The 18,031-nt window shown below is 59.2% G+C and overlaps 1 protein-coding gene across 3 annotated transcripts; it reads left to right on the forward strand.

Moving 5' to 3' along the window:
* Positions 1–4,714: 4,714 nt before the first annotated feature.
* Positions 4,715–13,802, forward strand: SLC2A4 (solute carrier family 2 member 4). Of its 3 annotated transcripts, XM_073326492.1 has the most exons (10): positions 4,715–5,155; positions 5,670–5,830; positions 6,346–6,470; positions 7,222–7,337; positions 7,423–7,585; positions 10,017–10,204; positions 10,630–10,734; positions 10,847–10,948; positions 11,094–11,297; positions 11,642–13,802. In XM_073326492.1, the coding sequence occupies exons 2-10, from the start codon at positions 5,784–5,786 to the stop codon at positions 11,843–11,845; spliced, it is 1,254 nt and encodes a 417-aa protein (XP_073182593.1). In that variant the 5' UTR covers positions 4,715–5,155; positions 5,670–5,783; the 3' UTR covers positions 11,846–13,802. The 3 variants fall into 3 exon arrangements, 2 of the variants coding, with proteins under 2 accessions (XP_073182593.1, XP_073182592.1); XR_012156444.1 differs by lacking the exons at positions 4,715–5,155; positions 5,670–5,830 and having other exon boundaries at positions 6,222–6,470; positions 11,642–11,939; positions 12,062–13,802; XM_073326491.1 differs by lacking the exons at positions 4,715–5,155; positions 5,670–5,830 and having other exon boundaries at positions 6,222–6,470.
* The last annotated feature ends 4,229 nt before the right edge of the window (positions 13,803–18,031 follow it).

The raw sequence follows: 18,031 nt of genomic DNA on the forward strand, positions 1-18,031 counted from the left end.
GATTTCATGGGGGAGGAGACCAGATTTCATGGGGGGGAGACCAGATTTCACAGGTAGGAGTCCAGATTTCATGGGGGGGGAGACCAGATTTCACAGGTAGGAGACCAGATTTCACAGGTAGGAGACCGGATTTCACGGGGGAGGAGACCGGATTTCACGGGGGAGGAGACCAGATTTCACAGGTAGGAGACCAGATTTCATGGGGGAGGAGACCAGATTTCACAAGGAGGAGACCAGATTTCATGGGGGGGGGAGACCAGATTTCACAGTAGGAGACCAGATTTCATGGGGGGGAGACCAGATTTCACAGGTAGGAGACCAGATTTCACAGGTAGGAGACAAGATTTCATGGGGGAGGAGACCAGATTTCACAGGTAGGAGACCAGATTTCATGGGGGGGGAGACCAGATTTCACAGGTAGGAGACCAGATTTCACAGGTAGGAGACCGGATTTCACGGGGGAGGAGACCGGATTTCACGGGGGAGGAGACCGGATTTCACGGGGGTGGGAAGACCAGATTTCACAGGTAGGAGACCAGATTTCATGGGGGAGGAGACCAGATTTCACAGGTAGGAGACAGATTTCATGGGGGGGGAGACCAGATTTCACAGGTAGGAGACCAGATTTCACAGTAGGAGACCGGATTCACGGGGGAGGAGACCGGATTTCACGGGGGAGGAGACCGGATTTCACGGGGAGGAGACCAGATTTCACGGGGGTGGGGAAGACCAGATTTCACAGTCTATGACGCGTTTTTCATGGCCGTGGATTTGGTAGGCCCCCCCCCCCCCCCCCGTTTCCAGCCCACGTGAGGAGTCTGTCTGTTACCTAGAACACACGTGTGACGCCGTGTCTCGGCTCGGTTACATAGCACAGGAATGGGAGAGTGGCTTTTGTTTCACGGGACAGGGTGGGGCGTTGGGGAGCTGAGTTATATGGAACAAACGCGTGGGGCTGTATAGCTGGTCCGTGTTATAGAGCACACATGAGAGGGATAGTGGGCCTATGTTATATAAAACACGTGTGTGGTCCTCTGATACATGTTTTGTAGCATGTGGGGGGTAGTGTGTTTCTAAGACACATATACGTCCTAGTCTTTCTGTAACACTGCACCATGGGGGCATGTGTCTGTTATTCTGAACATGCGTGGGGCACCGTGTCTTGTCTATGTTATGCCGTGCTCCTGGGGGCACCGTGTGTCTGTTATACTCCATACGTGCGAGGGTTAAAATGTCCCATGCCATACGGACCATATACGTGACGCTGGCTGTTATACTGGACACACACGTGGCTCTTTGTCGCTGGCCTGGGTTATGTGGCAGACGTGAGGCTAAGCATGCCTCTTATAGCACGTATGTGTGGGATCGTGTCAGATCTACGTTCTCGAGCACCCGTGAGGGTCGTGTGCCTATTGACGCTCACACATGCGGTGTGATGTCGGGCCTATGTTGTATAGCACATGTGAGGGTAGTGTACCTATTAGAACACATACCTGGTGTGGTGTCCGGTCTGTGTTAGGTCGCACACGCGTGCGGTGTCATGGCAGGTCTGTGTTCTGTAGCTGTCACAGAGTCCCAGGTGTGGGGGTGCCTCAGTTTCCCCTAGGCAGTTCTTACGTATCTAGGGGGTGGGGTAAGGGTGTATGACCCTTGCAGAGCCCTAGAGGGCAGGTGTGGGCAGGGGTCTGGACACAGACAATGGCCGACACCCTGTTTCCTGGCCACTGGTGCCTGGGCCCTTCCCCCCTGCAAGGTGAGAGCTAAAGGAGTTGGAGAACAAAGGAACCAGGTGCCCTCCTGGCCCAGAAAGGGAGGAAGCCCAGAGGAGGGGGGGCTGGAGAGAGTTTCAGTTGGGGGCTGGCTGGGACATGGAGTGAAGGGCAGACGGGGTTGTCTGGCTCACTGCCCCCAAAATGGACCCAGCTGAGGGGTCCTGTTCTCTGCACCTACAAGCTCAGTTTTAGACCATGTTCCTGTCGTCTAATAAACCTTCTGTGTTACTGGCTGGCTGAGAGTCCCGTCTGACTGCGGAGTTGGGGGGCAGGACCCTCTGGCTTCCCCAGGATCCCGCCTGAGTGGACTCGCTGTGGGAAGCACACGGAGGGGCAGAGGATGCTGAAGGCTCCGAGGCACAGCTCACACAGCTTCCACCTTCCTGGGTCTGACGACAGCACGGGCGGGGGTGCGGCGTCAGGCCTGGGTTGCGCGGCGTGGGCGGGGGGGGTGGGGCGTCAGGCCCGGGTGGGCGGCACGGGCGGGGGGGTGGGGCGTCAGGCCCGGGTTGGGCGGTGCGGGCGGGGGGTGCGGCGTCAGGCCTGGGTTGGGCGGCGCGGGCGGGGCGTGGGGTGTCAGGGCTGGGTTGGGCAGGGGGGGCGGGGGGGGTGGGGCGTCAGGCCTGGGTTGGGCGGCGCGGGCGGGCGGGGGTGGGGCGTCAGGCCTGGGTTGGGCGGCGCGGGCGGGCGGGGGTGTGGGGCGTCAGGCCTGGGTTGGGCGGCGCGGGCGGGCAGGGGTGGGGCGTCAGGCCTGGGTTGGGCGGCGTCAGGCCTGGGTTGGGCAGCGCGGGCGGGCGGGGGTGTGGGGCGTCAGGCCTGGGCTGGGCAGCGCGGGCGGGCGGGGGTGTGGGGCGTCAGGCCTGGGCTGGGCGGCGCGGGCGGGGGTGTGGGGCGTCAGGCCTGGGTTGGGCGGCGCGGGCGGGGGTGTGGGGCGTCAGGCCTGGGTTGGGCGGTGCGGGCGGGCGGGGGTGTGGGGCGTCAGGCCTGGGCTGGGCGGCGCGGGCGGGGGTGTGGGGCGTCAGGCCTGGGTTGGGCGGCGCGGGCGGGTGATAAAACCTCTCTGTTCTGGAAAAGCTCGGGGGGGGGTCTCCTCAGTGGGGGCAATTGTCCCCCACACATTTTTCCCTGCCCCCCATGAGCGACACTGAGGCAGTCGCCAGAGGACACTTTTCATGGGGGGGGCCCTGTGGGGTTCGGGGGGGTTCGTAGAGCGGGGGGGGGGCCGGTGATGGAAACATGCCTCTGGCCGGGGCATCGCCCCATTCTCTGTACCAAGCTGGCAGAGAGGTGGGGGCCCGGGGCAGGGGTGTTACTCTGCTGGAGAGAATCGGGGGGGGGGTGACCCCGGGAGCGGGGCCCTGCGTTCAGCCGCAGGTGGGGGGCGCGGCCGGAAGGCTTTGGATCCTGATTTGCCTCCAGGCCTGGGGTGTGCGCGTGTGACTCCTTGGTGCACAGGTGGGCGTGTGCAGGATGCTCTGTGTGTTTGCACGGAGGAATGGGGGGCGTATGGGGGGGGGCGGCTCTGGGCCCCCGGCCGTGCCCCAGGTGCAGGGGGGGTTGATACCTGCAGCCCGGCCCCCAGGCTCAGCCCAAGGGTCTCCCACCAGCCCCCAGCCAGCCAGCCCCCACCGGGAGCCGGTGCACCCCGGAGGGGACAGGTCCCTGCCCCATTCCCCGCCCCCCTGAGCCAGCCAGGCCCCGCCCTGGGGCTTAGGGGGAGATGTGTGGGGGGGGCACTGTTTACATTTCCTGGTTTCCCAGCTCTGGGGCTTTCCTAATAAGGGCTTTTTTTCGGCTGAGGCTTCTCTGGGGCAGGGCCCAGGCCCTTCATGGCCATTAGCGTGAGAATGTGGGGGGATGGGAAGGGATCAGGCCCCCCTGTTTTATAATCACCCCCCACACAGACACACTGATAGGGGGGTGCTGATCCCCGATATTTCAGGGGAGCCCGCCACCGACCTACCTCTGTCACCAGTGTCCAGGGGTCAGCACTGGGGCTGGGAGGGAGGGGTAGACGGGGGTGTGTGTGTGTGTGTGTGTGTGCAGAGGGCACCCCAAATCCATGCTCCCCCATCCCCATTGGGGAATATGGCCTTTTCGGGGTCTGCCCATGCAGAGGGAGCAGCTGATGAAATCAGAGGTGGGGTTTTTGCGGAGGGGGGGGACGCAGCATTGGAGCAGAGAGTGAATGAATGAAACTTCAGTGCCCGCTCCCCCCCCCCTATTTTACAGAGGGGGGAAACTGAGGCATTTAAAGGGGAAGGGTCTCAGACACGCAGACAAGAACCCAGGAGTCCTGGCTCCAGCCCCCCTGCTCTAACCCACCAGCCCCCACTCCCCTCCCAGAGCTGGGGAGAGAACCCAGGAGTCCTGGCTCCCAGCCCCCCTGCTCTAACCCACCAGCCCCCACTCCCCTCCCAGAGCCGGGGAGAGAACCCAGGAGTCCTGGCTCCCAGCCCTCCCCCCCCCCCACTCTAACCAGTAGATCACCCTGTCTCTCTCCCTCCCGCACTCGGAAGTGCAGCCGTCCCTGATTCAATGCCAACTGCCCAACCCCTTGTCTGCCAGCTGCAGATGTGCCCTGCCCTATAAGTCGGGCCCTGGGGTGGGGGTGGGGTACTTGGGTTTGCAATTGTTTCTCACTCTATCTGTGCAGCGCCCGGCGCGACGGGGCCCTGATCTCGGTCTGGGGGGGGGGTGTGGGCAGCGCCCGGCGCGACGGGGCCCCAATCTCGGTCCGGGGGGGGTGTGGGCAGCGCCCGGCGCGACGGGGCCCCGATCTCGGTCCGGGGGGGGGGTGTGGGCAGCGCCCGGCGCGATGGGGCCCCGATCTCGGTCCGGGGGGGGGGGGTCACGTGGAAAGCAGAACTGGAAGCAGGTGGTGGCAGGGGAAGCGAACAGGTCAGGCTCAGTCAGAGGACGGCGGGACGTACGCTGCGAAATCCTTCAGTATTTGCACGAGGGGGGGGGGGACACTACCCCTCTTCCATCGTGCGAGGCGGTGCAAGCCCCTGTGGGTTTGCACGAGGCTTTGCCTCCTCTCCGTCGTCACGCAGAGGCCGGGTAAACCTGGGCACCTTTGCACGGGGCCGGGCAACTTTCGGCGTTTGCACTCCCGGTGCTGCGAACTGCCCTGCCGCAGTGCCGGGTGCGCAGGGAGAGATGGGGGTCCCCCCCCACACACACACCCCGCCTCCACGGCTCCCCGGGGGTGCGGGTCAGCTCACCTGCAGGGGGCGCTGCTTGTGTCTCCGCAGGGGGACGAAGTCCCGCGGGAAGCCAGGCCGGGGGTAACCTCGACCCTGGTGTTGTCGGTCTTCACGGCCGTGCTGGGGTCCCTGCAGTGTGGATACAACATCGGTGTCATAAATGCCCCCCAAAAGGTAAGAGATTCCCCTCAACGGCACTTTCCCCTCTAGGGGGCGCCGGCTCCCCCTCCGGCCCCAGGGCGGAGACTGGCTGGCTCAGGGGGGCGCGGAATGGGGCAGGGGCCTGTCCCCTCTAGGGGGCGCCCGCTCCCCTCCGGCCCCAGGGTGGGGACTGGCTGGCTCAGGGGGGCGGGGAATGGGGCAGGGGCCTGTCCCTCTAGGGGGCGCCCGCTCCCCTCCGGCCCCAGGGTGGGGACTGGCTGGCTCAGGGGGGCGGGGAATGGGGCAGGGGTCTGTCCCCTCTAGGGGGCGCCAGCTCCCCTCTGGCCCCAGGGCGGGGCCTGGCTGGCTCAGGGGGGCGGGGAATGGGGCAGGGGCCTGTCCCCTCTAGGGGGCGCCAGCTCCCCTCCGGCCCCGGGTCAGGGAAGCTGAGACCTGTTTCGGATCAGTGCAGAGGGGAGGGGGGCCCCAGTGAGGGGCATCGGGGACCGACCCCTTTTCTCTGCCCCCCCACCCCGACCCCGCCCAGATTATCGAGCAGAACTACAACGCCACCTGGCTGGCACGGCACAACTCGCCCATCGACCTGGCCACGCTCACCACCCTCTGGTCCCTGTCGGTCGCCATCTTCTCCATCGGGGGCATGATCTCCTCCTTCCTGGTGGGGGTCGTCTCCGAGTGGCTGGGCAGGTAACGCCCCTCTGCCGCCCCCTGCCAGGGGGCGCTCTCCCCCGGCTGGCGGGGCTGGCCCCAGGGCGGCGCTAGGGGGCACAGTGGGGCAGGGGGCTTGGCAGGGGGCGGTCTCCCCCGGCAGGCGGGGCTGGCCCCAGGGCGGCGCTAGGGGGTGCTGGGGGGCAGGGAGTGGGGCGGGGGGCTCAGCAGGGGGCGCTCTCCCCTGGGAGGTGGGGCTGGCCCCAGGGCGGCACTAGGGGGCGTGGTGGGGCAGGGGGCTTGGCAGGGGGCGGTCTCCCCCCGGCAGGCGGGGCTGGCCCCAGGGCGGCGCTGGGGGGGGCGCGGTGGGGCAGGGAGCCAAGGGGCTCAGCAGGGGGGGCTGTGCTGGGGGGGTGTGGTGGCCAGTAGAGGGTGCTCTCTGCCCCAGAGACCCCTGGGACCTCCCCCGTCATCAGTCTGCTTGGGTGGGGCGCAGGGCACATGGGGCTGGGGGCCCTGCGTGTCTCACCCTCTCTCCCCTCCCCCGTCCACAGGAAGCGGGCCATGATCATCAATAACGCCCTGGCCTTCCTGGGCGGGGCCCTCATGGGCCTGGCCAAGCTGGGCTGCTCCTACGAGATGATGATCCTCGGGCGGTTCCTGATTGGGGCCTACTCAGGTAACGGACAGCGCCCGCCGGCCAATCGGAGGGTGGGGCCCCTGGGCGGATGGGTGGGGGAGTGGATGCCAGGGGATGTAGGGTGGGGGGGGTGCCATAGGGGACGGGAGGTGCCATGGATGGGGGGGAGCCTGGGTGGATGGGTGGGGTTGTGGATGCCGGGAGATGTAGGGTGGGGGTGTGGGTGCTGTGGGGGATGGGGGGTGCCATGAGTGGGTGGGGTCGTGGATGCCGGGGGATGTAGGGTGGGTGGGGTGCCATAGGGGACGGGGGGTGCCATGGATGGGGGGGAGCCTGGGTGGATGGGTGGGGTTGTGGATGCCGTGGGGGACGCGGGTGCCATGGGTGGGTGGGTGGGGTGGTGGATGCTGGGCGATGTAGGGTGGGGGTGTGGGTGCCATGGGAGATGGGGGTTCCATGGGTGTGGGGGGGTGGTGGATGCCGGGGATGTAAGGTGGTGGGGTGGGTAAGCTGGGATCTGGGCGGATGAGCAGTGGGTGCTGCGGGGTGCGGTTGGCTGGGTGCCCCGGGACCTGGGTGGGGGCCGTCATTGGGTTCTGCATGTCACAGGTACCACCCCCCCACTTCCCGCCATGGCTCAGTCATTAGCATACAAGCCCCACCTCTTAAAGGGGCGCTTCATAGGGAATGGGGGGGGGACCACAACCCTCTGCCTCAACTCCCCCCCACAGACCTAGGAGGCACGCCCCCCCCATCCTACTAATCTGCTGTTCCCTCCCCCCTCCCCCAGGGCTGGTTTCTGGCTTGGTCCCCATGTACGTGGGTGAAATCTCCCCCACCCACCTGCGGGGGGCGCTGGGGACCCTGCACCAGCTGGCCCTCGTCATCGGGATACTCATTGCCCAGGTAACAGGCACTTGCGGGGGGCTCGGCCGCGGGCGGGGGGCCGGCAGGGGGCGCCGTGATGCCATCTCTCTCCGCCCCCTGGCAGGTGTTCGGGCTGGACTCCCTCCTCGGCACCCCCGAGCTCTGGCCCCTGCTCCTGGGTCTGACCGTGGCCCCGTCGGCCCTGCAGCTGGTGCTTTTCCCCTTCTGCCCCGAGAGCCCCCGGTACCTCTACATCGTCCGCAACAAGGAGTCCAAGGCCAAAGAGAGTGAGTCCCCCGCGGGCCCCTCGCCTGCCCCCCCAACCGTCCGTCTGTCCCTCCCTCCGCCCGCCCGCCCGCCCCTCCCCTCTTCCGCCCGCCCGTCTGTCCGTCCATCCCCTCTTCCGCCCGCCCGTCTGTCCGTCCCTCCCCTCGCCCGCCCCCCCATCCGTCTGTCTGTCCATCCCTCCCTCCCTTCTTCACCCACCCGTCTGTCCCTCCCGTCTTCCGCCCCCCCACTCCCCCATCTGTCCATCCCTCCCTTCTTCCGCTCGCGCATCCCTCCCCTCTTCCGCCCGCCCGCCCCCCATCCGTCCGTCCATCCCTCCCCTCTTCCGCCTGCCCGCCCGTCCGTCTGTCCATCCCTCCCCTCTTCCACCCGCCCGCCCGCCCGCCCGTCCATCCATCTCCCCATCCCTTTATCTATCCACCTCCCACCCACCCAACTCCGTGGCTCTCAACCTATTTACCGTTCTGGGCCAAGCCAATACTATGTCGATGGCCCTGAGAACGTCACATGGGCTGCAGCTCTGTGCCGATTGGGTGGCCGGTTGCCTGCAGCCTCCGTTTGAGAGCCACGGCTCTAACTCCATCTCCCTTCCAAATCCTACTGACCTGGCCACCCGCCCCTCCACCAGCCAGCCCCTCTCTTCTTCGGCCCTCCGTACGGCCCCTGTCCACCCATGACTCATGGATCCATCCCCATTGATTGCCCACCCCCTTCGCGATCCAGCCCTCCGTCTCCCCAACCCATCCGTCCACCCCCAACCCATCCGTCCATCCCCATCTAGTGACCCAGCCCTCCGTCCACCCCCTTCGCGATCCAGCCCTCCGTCTCCCCAACCCATGCGTCATCCATTCCTCCCCCAACCCATCTGTCCCTCCCTCCATCCCCATCTGTCTACCTGCCCATCTGTCCACCCTCAACCCATCCATCCATCCCCATCTACCTACCTACCCATCTGTTTACCCCCCAACCTATCCATCCATCCCTATCTACCTACCCATCCATCCATTCCCCAACCTATCCATCCATCCCCATCTACCCATCCATCTATCCATCCCCCACCCCATCCATCCATCCCCATCTACCTACCTACCCATCCATCCATTCCCATCTACCTACCTACCTGTCTGTCCACCCCAACCCATTCCTCCATCCCCATCTACCTACCTACCCATCTGTCCACCCCCAACCCACCCCTCCATCCCCATCTACCTACCTACCCATCTGTCTACCCTCCATCCCTCAACCCATCCATCCATCCCCATCTACCTACCTACCCATCCGTCTACCCTCCCAACCCATCCATCCATCCCCATCTACCTACCTACCTGTCTGTCCACCCCCAACCCATTCCTCCATCCCCATCTACCTACCTACCCATCCGTCTACCCTCCCAACCCATCCATCCATCCCCATCTACCTACCTACCTGTCTGTCCACCCCCAACCCATTCCTCCATCCCCATCTACCTACCTACCCATCCATCCATTCCCATCTACCTACCTACCTGTCTGTCCACCCCAACCCATTCCTCCATCCCCATCTACCTACCTACCCATCTGTCCACCCCCAACCCACCCCTCCATCCCCATCTACCTACCTACCCATCTGTCTACCCTCCATCCCCAACCCATCCATCCATCCCCATCCATCTATCCATCCCTCAACCCATCCATCCATCCCCATCTACCTACCTACCCATCCGTCTACCCTCCCAACCCATCCATCCATCCCCATCTACCTACCTACCTGTCTGTCCACCCCCAACCCATTCCTCCATCCCCATCTACCTACCTACCCATCCGTCTACCCTCCCAACCCATCCATCCATCCCCATCTACCTACCTACCTGTCTGTCCACCCCCAACCCATTCCTCCATCCCCATCTACCTACCTACCTGTCTGTCCACCCCCAACCCATTCCTCCATCCCCATCTACCTACCTACCCATCTGTTTACCCCCCAACCTACCCATCCATTCCCCAACCTATCCATCCATCCCCATCTATCTACCCATCCATCTGTCCACCCCCAACCCATCCATCCATCCCCATCTACCTACCTCGCCATCTGTCCACCCCCCAACCTACCCATCCATTCCCCAACCTATCCATCCATCCCCATCTATCTACCCATCCATCTGTCCACCCCCAACCCATCCATCCATCCCCATCTACCTACCTCGCCATCTGTCCACCCCCCAACCTACCCATCCATTCCCCAACCTATCCATCCATCCCCATCTATCTACCCATCCATCTGTCCACCCCCAACCCATCCATCCATCCATATCTACCTACCTCACCATCTGTCCACCCCCCACCCATCCCACTATTAATCCAATCCCCCGCTCCCCCTGAGTCGTCCCACCCATCTCCATGCCCATCCCTCTGTCCGTCACCGCCACGTCCCTCGCTCTCCCCGCGCCGGCAGGTTTGAAGCGGCTGACGGGGTGCGGCGACGTGAGCGAGGCGCTGTCAGAGATGAAGGAGGAGAAGCGGCGCATGGACATGGAGCGCAAGGTCTCCATTGCCCAGCTCTTCCGCTGCCGGATCTATCGCCAGCCGCTGCTGATCGCCGTGGTGCTCCAGCTCTCCCAGCAGCTCTCCGGCATCAACGCGGTGAGAGGTGGGGGTCGGGGCTTGGTTCACGGAGGAGCTGGGGGAAGATGGGGTCAGGTGTGGAGCTTGGTTGGGGGGTGGAGCTTTGGGGAGATGGTGGGAGGAACCTGAGGAAATGGAGGTGGAGCTTGGCCGGGACCTGAGAGCTCTGGGGTGGAGGCTGGCTGGGGACGGAGCATGGGGGGAACTGGGGCAGAGCCTGGGAGAGATGGGGGTGGGGGTGGGACCTGGGGGATTTGGGGCAGAGCCTGGATGGGGGTGAACGGTGCTTGGGGCGGAGTCTGGCGGGGAGCTTGGTTGGGGGGAGGAGCCTGGGGGATGGGGTGGAGCCTGAAGAAGAGGGATCAAAGCGAGACCCCATGGGATTGGGGGGGGGGAAGAGTCCGACTAGGGCCAGCTCTGACCCCCCTTCTCTGCCCCCCCAGATATTCTATTATTCCACCAGTATCTTTGAGTCGGCCGGGCTGGAGCAGCCGGTGTTTGCCACGATCGGCGCTGGGGCCATCAACGCCGCCTTCACCGTTGTTTCGGTAAGAGATTCCCCTCCACCCCCAGCCAGCTGCCCCTTGGGGGGTGGGGGCATCCACACCCCACCCCTCCCAAATCTTATATCGGTCCCCCTTGTCTCTCCCTCCCCACAAGCTGTTCCTGGTGGAGCGGGCAGGCCGCCGGACCCTGCACCTGGTGGGGCTGGCGGGCATGATGGTGTGTGCCGTGGTGATGACGGTGGCGTTGGTGTATCTGGTGAGCAGCCGGGAAGTGGGGACTGGGAGCCTAGGGGTGAGCACGGCCCCCCCCAGGGCTGCACTGGGGCAGCGGCACTGACGGCCACCCCGCCCCTGGTGGCACCGCAATGCGGGTTCTCAGCCTCGTCTCTCTCCCCCGGCAGGAGCGAGTGCCGGCCATGAGCTACATCAGCATGGTGGCCATCTTCGGCTTTGTGGCTTTCTTCGAGATTGGGCCGGGGCCCATCCCGTGGTTCATCGTGGCCGAGCTCTTCAGCCAGGGGCCCCGCCCGGCAGCCATAGCGGTGGCCGGGTGCTGCAACTGGACCTGCAACTTCATCATCGGCATGGCCTTCCAGTCCATGGCGGTGAGTGCGCCCCCACAGGTGGGGCGCGTGCAAAGCAACCCTCGGACACACCCGCAATGCCACACAACTGTGTGTAGACATGCAAGAGCACGCAGGCACCAGAATAGCGAATGCCGGCCGTTACAACTGGGAATATGCCCACGGGCAAGGGGGGCAGGGACCCACAGCAGGGCTGGGTCCAAGACTGGCTCCCAGGCGGGAGCAGGGCTGGGAGTGGGAACAAGCCGGCGTAAGCGCGACTGCAGCCACGGGTGGACAAATGGCGTCTCACACGCGCTCGCTGGCAAAACCAGCCCGCACCTCCCTTTGCATCCAGCACTCACCCCTCCTCTCCCCTCCCATAGGACGTCTGCGGGCCTTACGTCTTCCTCATCTTCGCGGCCCTCCTCCTGGGTTTCTTCCTCTTCACCTACTTCAAAGTCCCTGAGACGCGGGGCCGGACCTTCGATCAGATTGCTGCCGCCTTCCGACGCACCCCGTCTCTGCTAGACCACGAAGTCAAACCCTCCACCGAGCTGGACTGTCTGGGGCCAGACGACAACGCCTGACCCAGGGCGGGAGCGATCGGCCAGAGAGAGAGAGACAGAGACAGAGACACAAGAGGAATGTAACCGTAACCGAGCACTTTAACGACACAGCAAGGTTTAGAGATTTTTAGAATAGTTGTTTTGTTTTTAGATTTGTGGGTTTTATTTTTAAGATTATACATATATATATAGCAAGAGAGTGATTGTGTTGTATGTGTGTGTGTGTGTGTTTATCAGGGGCATGGAGATAAAGTTGTGTTGGGAGCTGCGGAAGGAGCTCGGTTAAGTGACAAAGGAAGGGGAACCTGGAGGAGAATCCAGCTCAGCTGGTTGCCTGCTCTTGGAATTGGAGGCAGGGAAAGACCGCCCCGAGAGCATATCCAACAGCTGGAACAGATGTTCAGGCATTCTCGAGCAGCGTATGACAGTAGTAGGCTCCAAAACCGTTGACTCCAATGGGATTCTGCGTCGATTCAGAGACAGGAGACTTTTCTATCGATGAGAAGGTAGGAGGAAGATGCAAAACTCTGGTGGAGTTCTTTCGGTCCTACCGAACGTTGAGCCAAAGGGCCAGAATGAGCGAGATCTCCTCCCTAGCTCTCGGCGTTAGAGCGCAGAAGGTTGGAGCAAGAAGGCCATGCGTCATGGACGCCGTCAAATGCCCTGCCTCCGTCGCTGAATGGCAAGGCTCCTACGGACAGGAGCTGTGGCTCTCTGCCCTATGCATGGTCCATGTAGTACAGTGGCCCGTGTCCGAGAGTGGCCAGCACTTGATCCTTTGGAGGAAACCGTTCAGCGATACAGTCACCTCTTAACTCCCCATGGCTGGCAATTGACTCCTAGTGGCAAGAACTTCCATCCTTTTCCGTCCAAGCCAGCAGAACTGAGGTCTGGAGATGGGATCTCCTACGGTCCCCACCAGTTTGGGGCATCGTGCCAGTTTTTAGCCTAAAGCCCATCAGCTCACAGGCATATTGTTCGTTAAGTTGATGAGTGGGATTTCCTGGATGCTCTGACCTGGGACATCCCTTCCCATCCATCTTCTGAGGTTTGTAGGTGGTCTGAGGGGACCTCACCACTCTTCCTGGAAAGCGATTGTCAAGAGAAGATGGTCAGCTCATCTTTGGAGGAGAACTGGTTGCGAGGGGCAGACAAGGGAGGGGAGAAAAGCTATCACCCAACGCGGGGAAGCTTTTGAGAAAGGGTGCGTTGGGTTTTGTGAATTGCAGTCCGCACCAGTTGCAAGTCAACGCAGAACGTGGGACATCCGCTCCACAGCTCATGTCTACAGGGACAAGGAATGGCCAGATTGGATCAGACCCACGGTCCACCTAGCTTGCTATTGTGTTTTAACATGATGGTGTCCTCAGCCTTGCACACTTACAACCTCCTCGCTACAACTGGCAAAAGGCCCCGCAAAGCCCATTGGATATGTGTTGGTGGCCGGCAGAAGACAAGATGCTATGAAGACTGTGCTCAGAAGTCCAGGACAATTTGCTAGTTAAAGACGGTGGGATCATTGGTTGGTTTGGTTTTTTAAAGAAGGATGTAAATACAGAAGCAGCCAGAACAGAGCTGTTATAATTACTGCTCTCCATTTCGGCTGCTGGATGACCGATGGAAGTCTGAAGACAGCCAGCTGAGTTGACCTACAAAGACCAACCTTGCTAAAATTTTAGCGATTAGACCCGACACTCCATCATGCCAGCTGTTGTGGGTGGGACAAAAGAAGAACCCGTTTAAGCAGATCACAGGCACAAGAGACGAATAGCTGTGCTTGAAGAGAGTTTATGGACGAAGCCAGGAAGCTTCTGAACGGTTAGTAGGATCTGAGAGAGTTTCTGTTTTGTAATTAACGGAGGCGCTTGTCTTCATGTCAGGGACACATGGAGGGGCATTAGCGCATTATGTGACCTTTTGTATTTCAGCGAGAAGAATGTAAGTAATTCTTTGTATATAAAGGACAGAGTCAAACAGAGGCCAGTGTGGTTGTGTTTGCTTCATTGTAGACACTCATGAATCTAACTGCTCCTATGGCAGAGGTGGATGTTATGAAAGAGAAAAGGATTTAAGGGAAGAATAGATCTAAGGGTTTTTTAACCAGGCTACGAACAGACAGATTCATTGTAGCAAAGCAAAGGTGCCATTCTGAAATTCATCCCCAGGTTTCTGGGTGAATTACACTCGGCCTTTGACAGCACCGTGGGTAGATTGTTTCATATTGACAAGGGAACGATAATTTATACTCAAGTCCAGATTTTTGGGGTGCCCTAGTTTGATAGCCCTTGGATACAGATCAATTCCTAGATTTTTTAGAAAAACTCCCGTTGTGAATTATAAATTGTTAGTGATGGAGAATCCACCACCACCCCTGAGTAAATTGTTCCGATGGTGAATAGCCCGCACTGACAAAAATTTAAGCCTTATCTCTAGTCTGAAATAAGTTCCCTCTGGAGTCTGCAAATTCTCAGAATTTCAAAACACTGAGACAGGCAGAAGTGGTCTCCGACCATGGCTGGAAATATTGCTTCCCCATTTTGGATGATGCTAATTGTAGTAGTTAAATGTGGTGTTGGTTGGGGAGGGGGGAGGTTAGGTGGATTTTGAGAGTCCCCTTAATTTTAATAGTCTGCTGCACCAAACACATTGCAATTCATAGAGGCCAGAAGGGACCAGTAGACCGTCTCGATCTACAAGGCCATTAAATTTCACATTTCCCCCCTAGTAACTAGTGTTGGACTAATGCATCTTCCAGGACGGCATCCAGTCTTGGCCGGGAAGACATCAAGCAATGGAGAATTCACCACTTCCCTCAGGAGTTAGTTCCACTAACTAACCCTCCCCCTGTTAAAAATTAGATCAATGTTGGGTTAGTGCCTAAGTAGGGCCCTACTAAATTCGTGGCCGTGAAAAACGCGGCATGGACTGTGAAATCTGGTCTCACCTGTGAAAGCTGGCTCTTGTAAGGGCGTCGTAGCATTGCCACCCTTACTTCTGCGCTGCCTTCAGAACTGGATGGCCAGAGAGCAGTGGATGGTGGCCAGACACCCAGCTTTGAAGGCAACGCCGCCATCAGCGGTGCAGAAGTGAGGGTGGTATGGTGGGGGGGGAGGGGGAGGTACGGTGGTGTCCCCCCCCCACACCCAGAGCCAGCCATAGGCCCCTTTAAGCTCTGAGCGCTGGGGAGAAATACAGCCGAGGGCCCCTACTTTGCACCAGGCTCCAGCTGCTAGTCCCGGCTGGGCTGCGGAGGGATAGGACTTCCTCTTTCCCTGCATCGGCCACTCCTGGGGCTGGGTCAGACCCCCCTCCGCTGGCAGCGCAGAAGTAAGGGTGGCAATACCACAACCCCCCTCCAAGGGCCTTGCCACCCCCCCACAGCCCCTTTTTTGGGTCAGGACCCCCACTGTTACAATACTTCCATCTGAAATTTCATGGTATCTGAAACCATGAAATTTCAGATTTTTAAAATCCTAGGACCGTGAAATGCATCAAGACGGACCATTAATTTGGTAGGGCCCTGTGCATAAGTGTTTCCAACCCCATCGGCCCACCCTGAAAGTGAAGATATTTTAAAATTAGGCACATATAACTGTCACAGAGCGTGGGGCAGTCAGGGCCCTGTACCCCCCACTTCCCGCAATTCACCGTGCCTCTCAGCCAGCCAGCAAACCAGAAGATTTATTAGATGATAGGAATACAGGCCAAAACAGAGTTTGTAGGACCCCTCAGCGAGGACCTGTCAGTCAGGTCCATCTTGGGGGGGTAGGGAGCCCAGACCCCGGTCTGGGCCTCCCTCCATTTTCCCAGCCAGTTCCAAACTGAAACTCCCTCCAGCCCCTCCTCTGGCCTTTGTCTCTTCCCTGGCCAGGAGGCCACCTGATCTCTTTGTTCTCCAACACTTTCACTTGGCACTTTGCCGGGGAGGGGCCCAGGCCACCAGTTGCCAGGAGGTCAGCCATTCTCTGTGCAGAGTGCCTCACCCCTCCCCTCTAGGGCTCTGCAACAATCACGCACCCCTGTCCTGCCACCTAGATACGTAAGAACTGCATAGGGGAAACTGAGGCACCCACCCAGTATTCGGAGAGAACACGAAGAATATTCCCACTTCGTCACAATAACAACCCTGCGCTACCTGTAGTAGACAGCATCCAATACCTAGGCAATCATAAAAGGAAACCCAGCAAACTTTACTAAGGCCTAGCCTATGCTTGAGAGCCACAATGGGTGATATCATTTATTGGATCAACACCAACTGTTGGAAGAAAGGAGCATTCAAACTTGTTTAATCCACCTTTTTACACTGATCGGGGGCCTCTGAGCCAGAGTTTCCCACAGCAGGTAGTTAGTGGACTGAACTCTTAGGTGTTCCTCCCCAGGACATAGCTTCGAAAGGTCGGGTGTGGTGGGAAGAATTTGCACGTACTTCCTTAGAAATCCACTTGAGACAGATCTGCTTTTCCTGCTAAAGCGGATCTACGCAATCTCACCCTAGCATAGAAACAGTAGCATTTCTACCACAATGTGACCCAGAGGTATTAACCCTAATTCAAAAAGGTTTAATTTAGTTCATCCGGGATATTATCCAGCTGTCCCGACCCCAATCTCCTCTTGGGGTACCCTGCTCCACACCTCAGCTGTGCTTGGAGTTAGAAAGTTTTTCACTTGCTAACTAAAGTCTCTTTCTCCTTGTTCTGCCCTCAGCGGCCAAGGAGAACACTTGCTCACCACCTTTCATTTACAGTGGCACGCTACCAGCTTAATTAAAACTCGTTAAACACCCACCGATGATTTTAACCAAGGCTGGGTTTCCAGTCAGTGTGACCTCTGGGCAGAAGTGTTGAAGTCATGCAGACCGAGACATTGAAGGACCATGCCTGAATGCGTATTTTTAGCAGTCCAGCTAACACAGTATACCCACATGCACTTTGGCATTTTTCCACCAGTAATAGGACCTGCGTCACTGGGGAGGCGGTTGTCAACTAGCACCAGGACAACAGAGGGTGGATATGCACAAAGATGGGCCAAGAGAGTCAGTTTTACTTGTAAAACTTAGTTTAGACCAGGCTGCAAATCTGTCTTGGCTTTAATTTTTATTATGGGGGCACTGACTCCTCCCACGCGTCTCAGAAGGAATGCATCCACTGTAGGGGGTTTGCACTGGCCTAACAAGACCCGTTTAGCGTGGCCGGTAAAACTTGTGGGCAATAGGATCAGAACTGCATGGTGGCTGAAATTTGCCCACTGCTCATTGTGTCTGCTGCCTACATGTATTAAGACAAAGCAGGGTAGGAATTGCACCAAATATTTGACAAGACTGTTCATGAACCAGGGCTGGGTTTGGCAAAATTGCCTCCCTTTGAAAATAAAAGGACAAGGCCGGCCCTTGTCAAAATGCTTGGTAGAGAGGTTTCTGAAATGATCAAATCAAGGATCTAAGTCCCTTGAAACCAGCATCTTTTCAACACCATTGTTATGGACAAGCAGTTACCCCAGGCCTTTCGCCCACCAGAAACAGTCACTAATTCAAGTAGACCTCTCCACTAGAATTGGATGGCTTGGAAACTGCTTTCCAGTGATTTGAGGGACCAGAAAGCAGCAATGCAGGGCCTGGTATTGCAATTTATGTATTGTACAGACGCTGGCATTTGAGATATTCAATTTTATTAACGTTGCTCAAGGCCACAATCACCCGTTCGTTTGTAAAATTGGGGAATCTACAGTATTTTGAAATTTAAGCTCATCACACGGGGAGGGAAAAGTAAAAAGGTTTATTGAGCTAAGACTGAAAATTTGAGATGGGGGAACAATCTGATTTAGGGTGATAAAAGTTTCTGAACTTAGAGGGATGGGAAAACTTTCTCATCAGCTTTAATTAAGTCTCATCTGTATTTCAGTGAGAAATCAACGTGAAAAGGCACTAGGCTGCACAAGCATTAGATTCAACTCTAGGCCCTGTGTCGGAGCACGAGAATTTCTCTTGGCTTGTGTATCACATTGGCAGATGCCTGCCTGGACGCCTGCCCAAGTGGTGTCTCTTGCTGAATCTCACTCACCCAAACAGGGACTGAGCTGTCTTTTCAAGCAAGACTTTTGTCATGAAAATTGCTCCGTGCTATTAAAAACCATGCTGTCTGACCGCCCTGCATCACCAGAGATCAGCTTGTTTAAATGGGTCAAGTAGGGGTCTTAAGTCTGAGACCACCT

This window comes from Lepidochelys kempii, chromosome 28 (genome assembly GCF_965140265.1).
Source record: "Lepidochelys kempii isolate rLepKem1 chromosome 28, rLepKem1.hap2, whole genome shotgun sequence".
Lineage (NCBI taxonomy): Eukaryota > Metazoa > Chordata > Testudines > Cheloniidae > Lepidochelys > Lepidochelys kempii.

Bases quoted from the DNA above. Each gene is read 5' to 3' on its own strand.
- SLC2A4 (XM_073326491.1), top strand. From the start codon at position 6,293: ATGGGGCTGGGGGCCCTGCGTGTCTCACCCTCTCTCCCCTCCCCCGTC. The intron at 7,338-7,422 runs GTAACAGGCACT...GCCCCCTGGCAG, and splicing joins TCGGGATACTCATTGCCCAG to GTGTTCGGGCTGGACTCCCT. The intron at 10,205-10,629 runs GTGAGAGGTGGG...CTGCCCCCCCAG, and splicing joins AGCTCTCCGGCATCAACGCG to ATATTCTATTATTCCACCAG.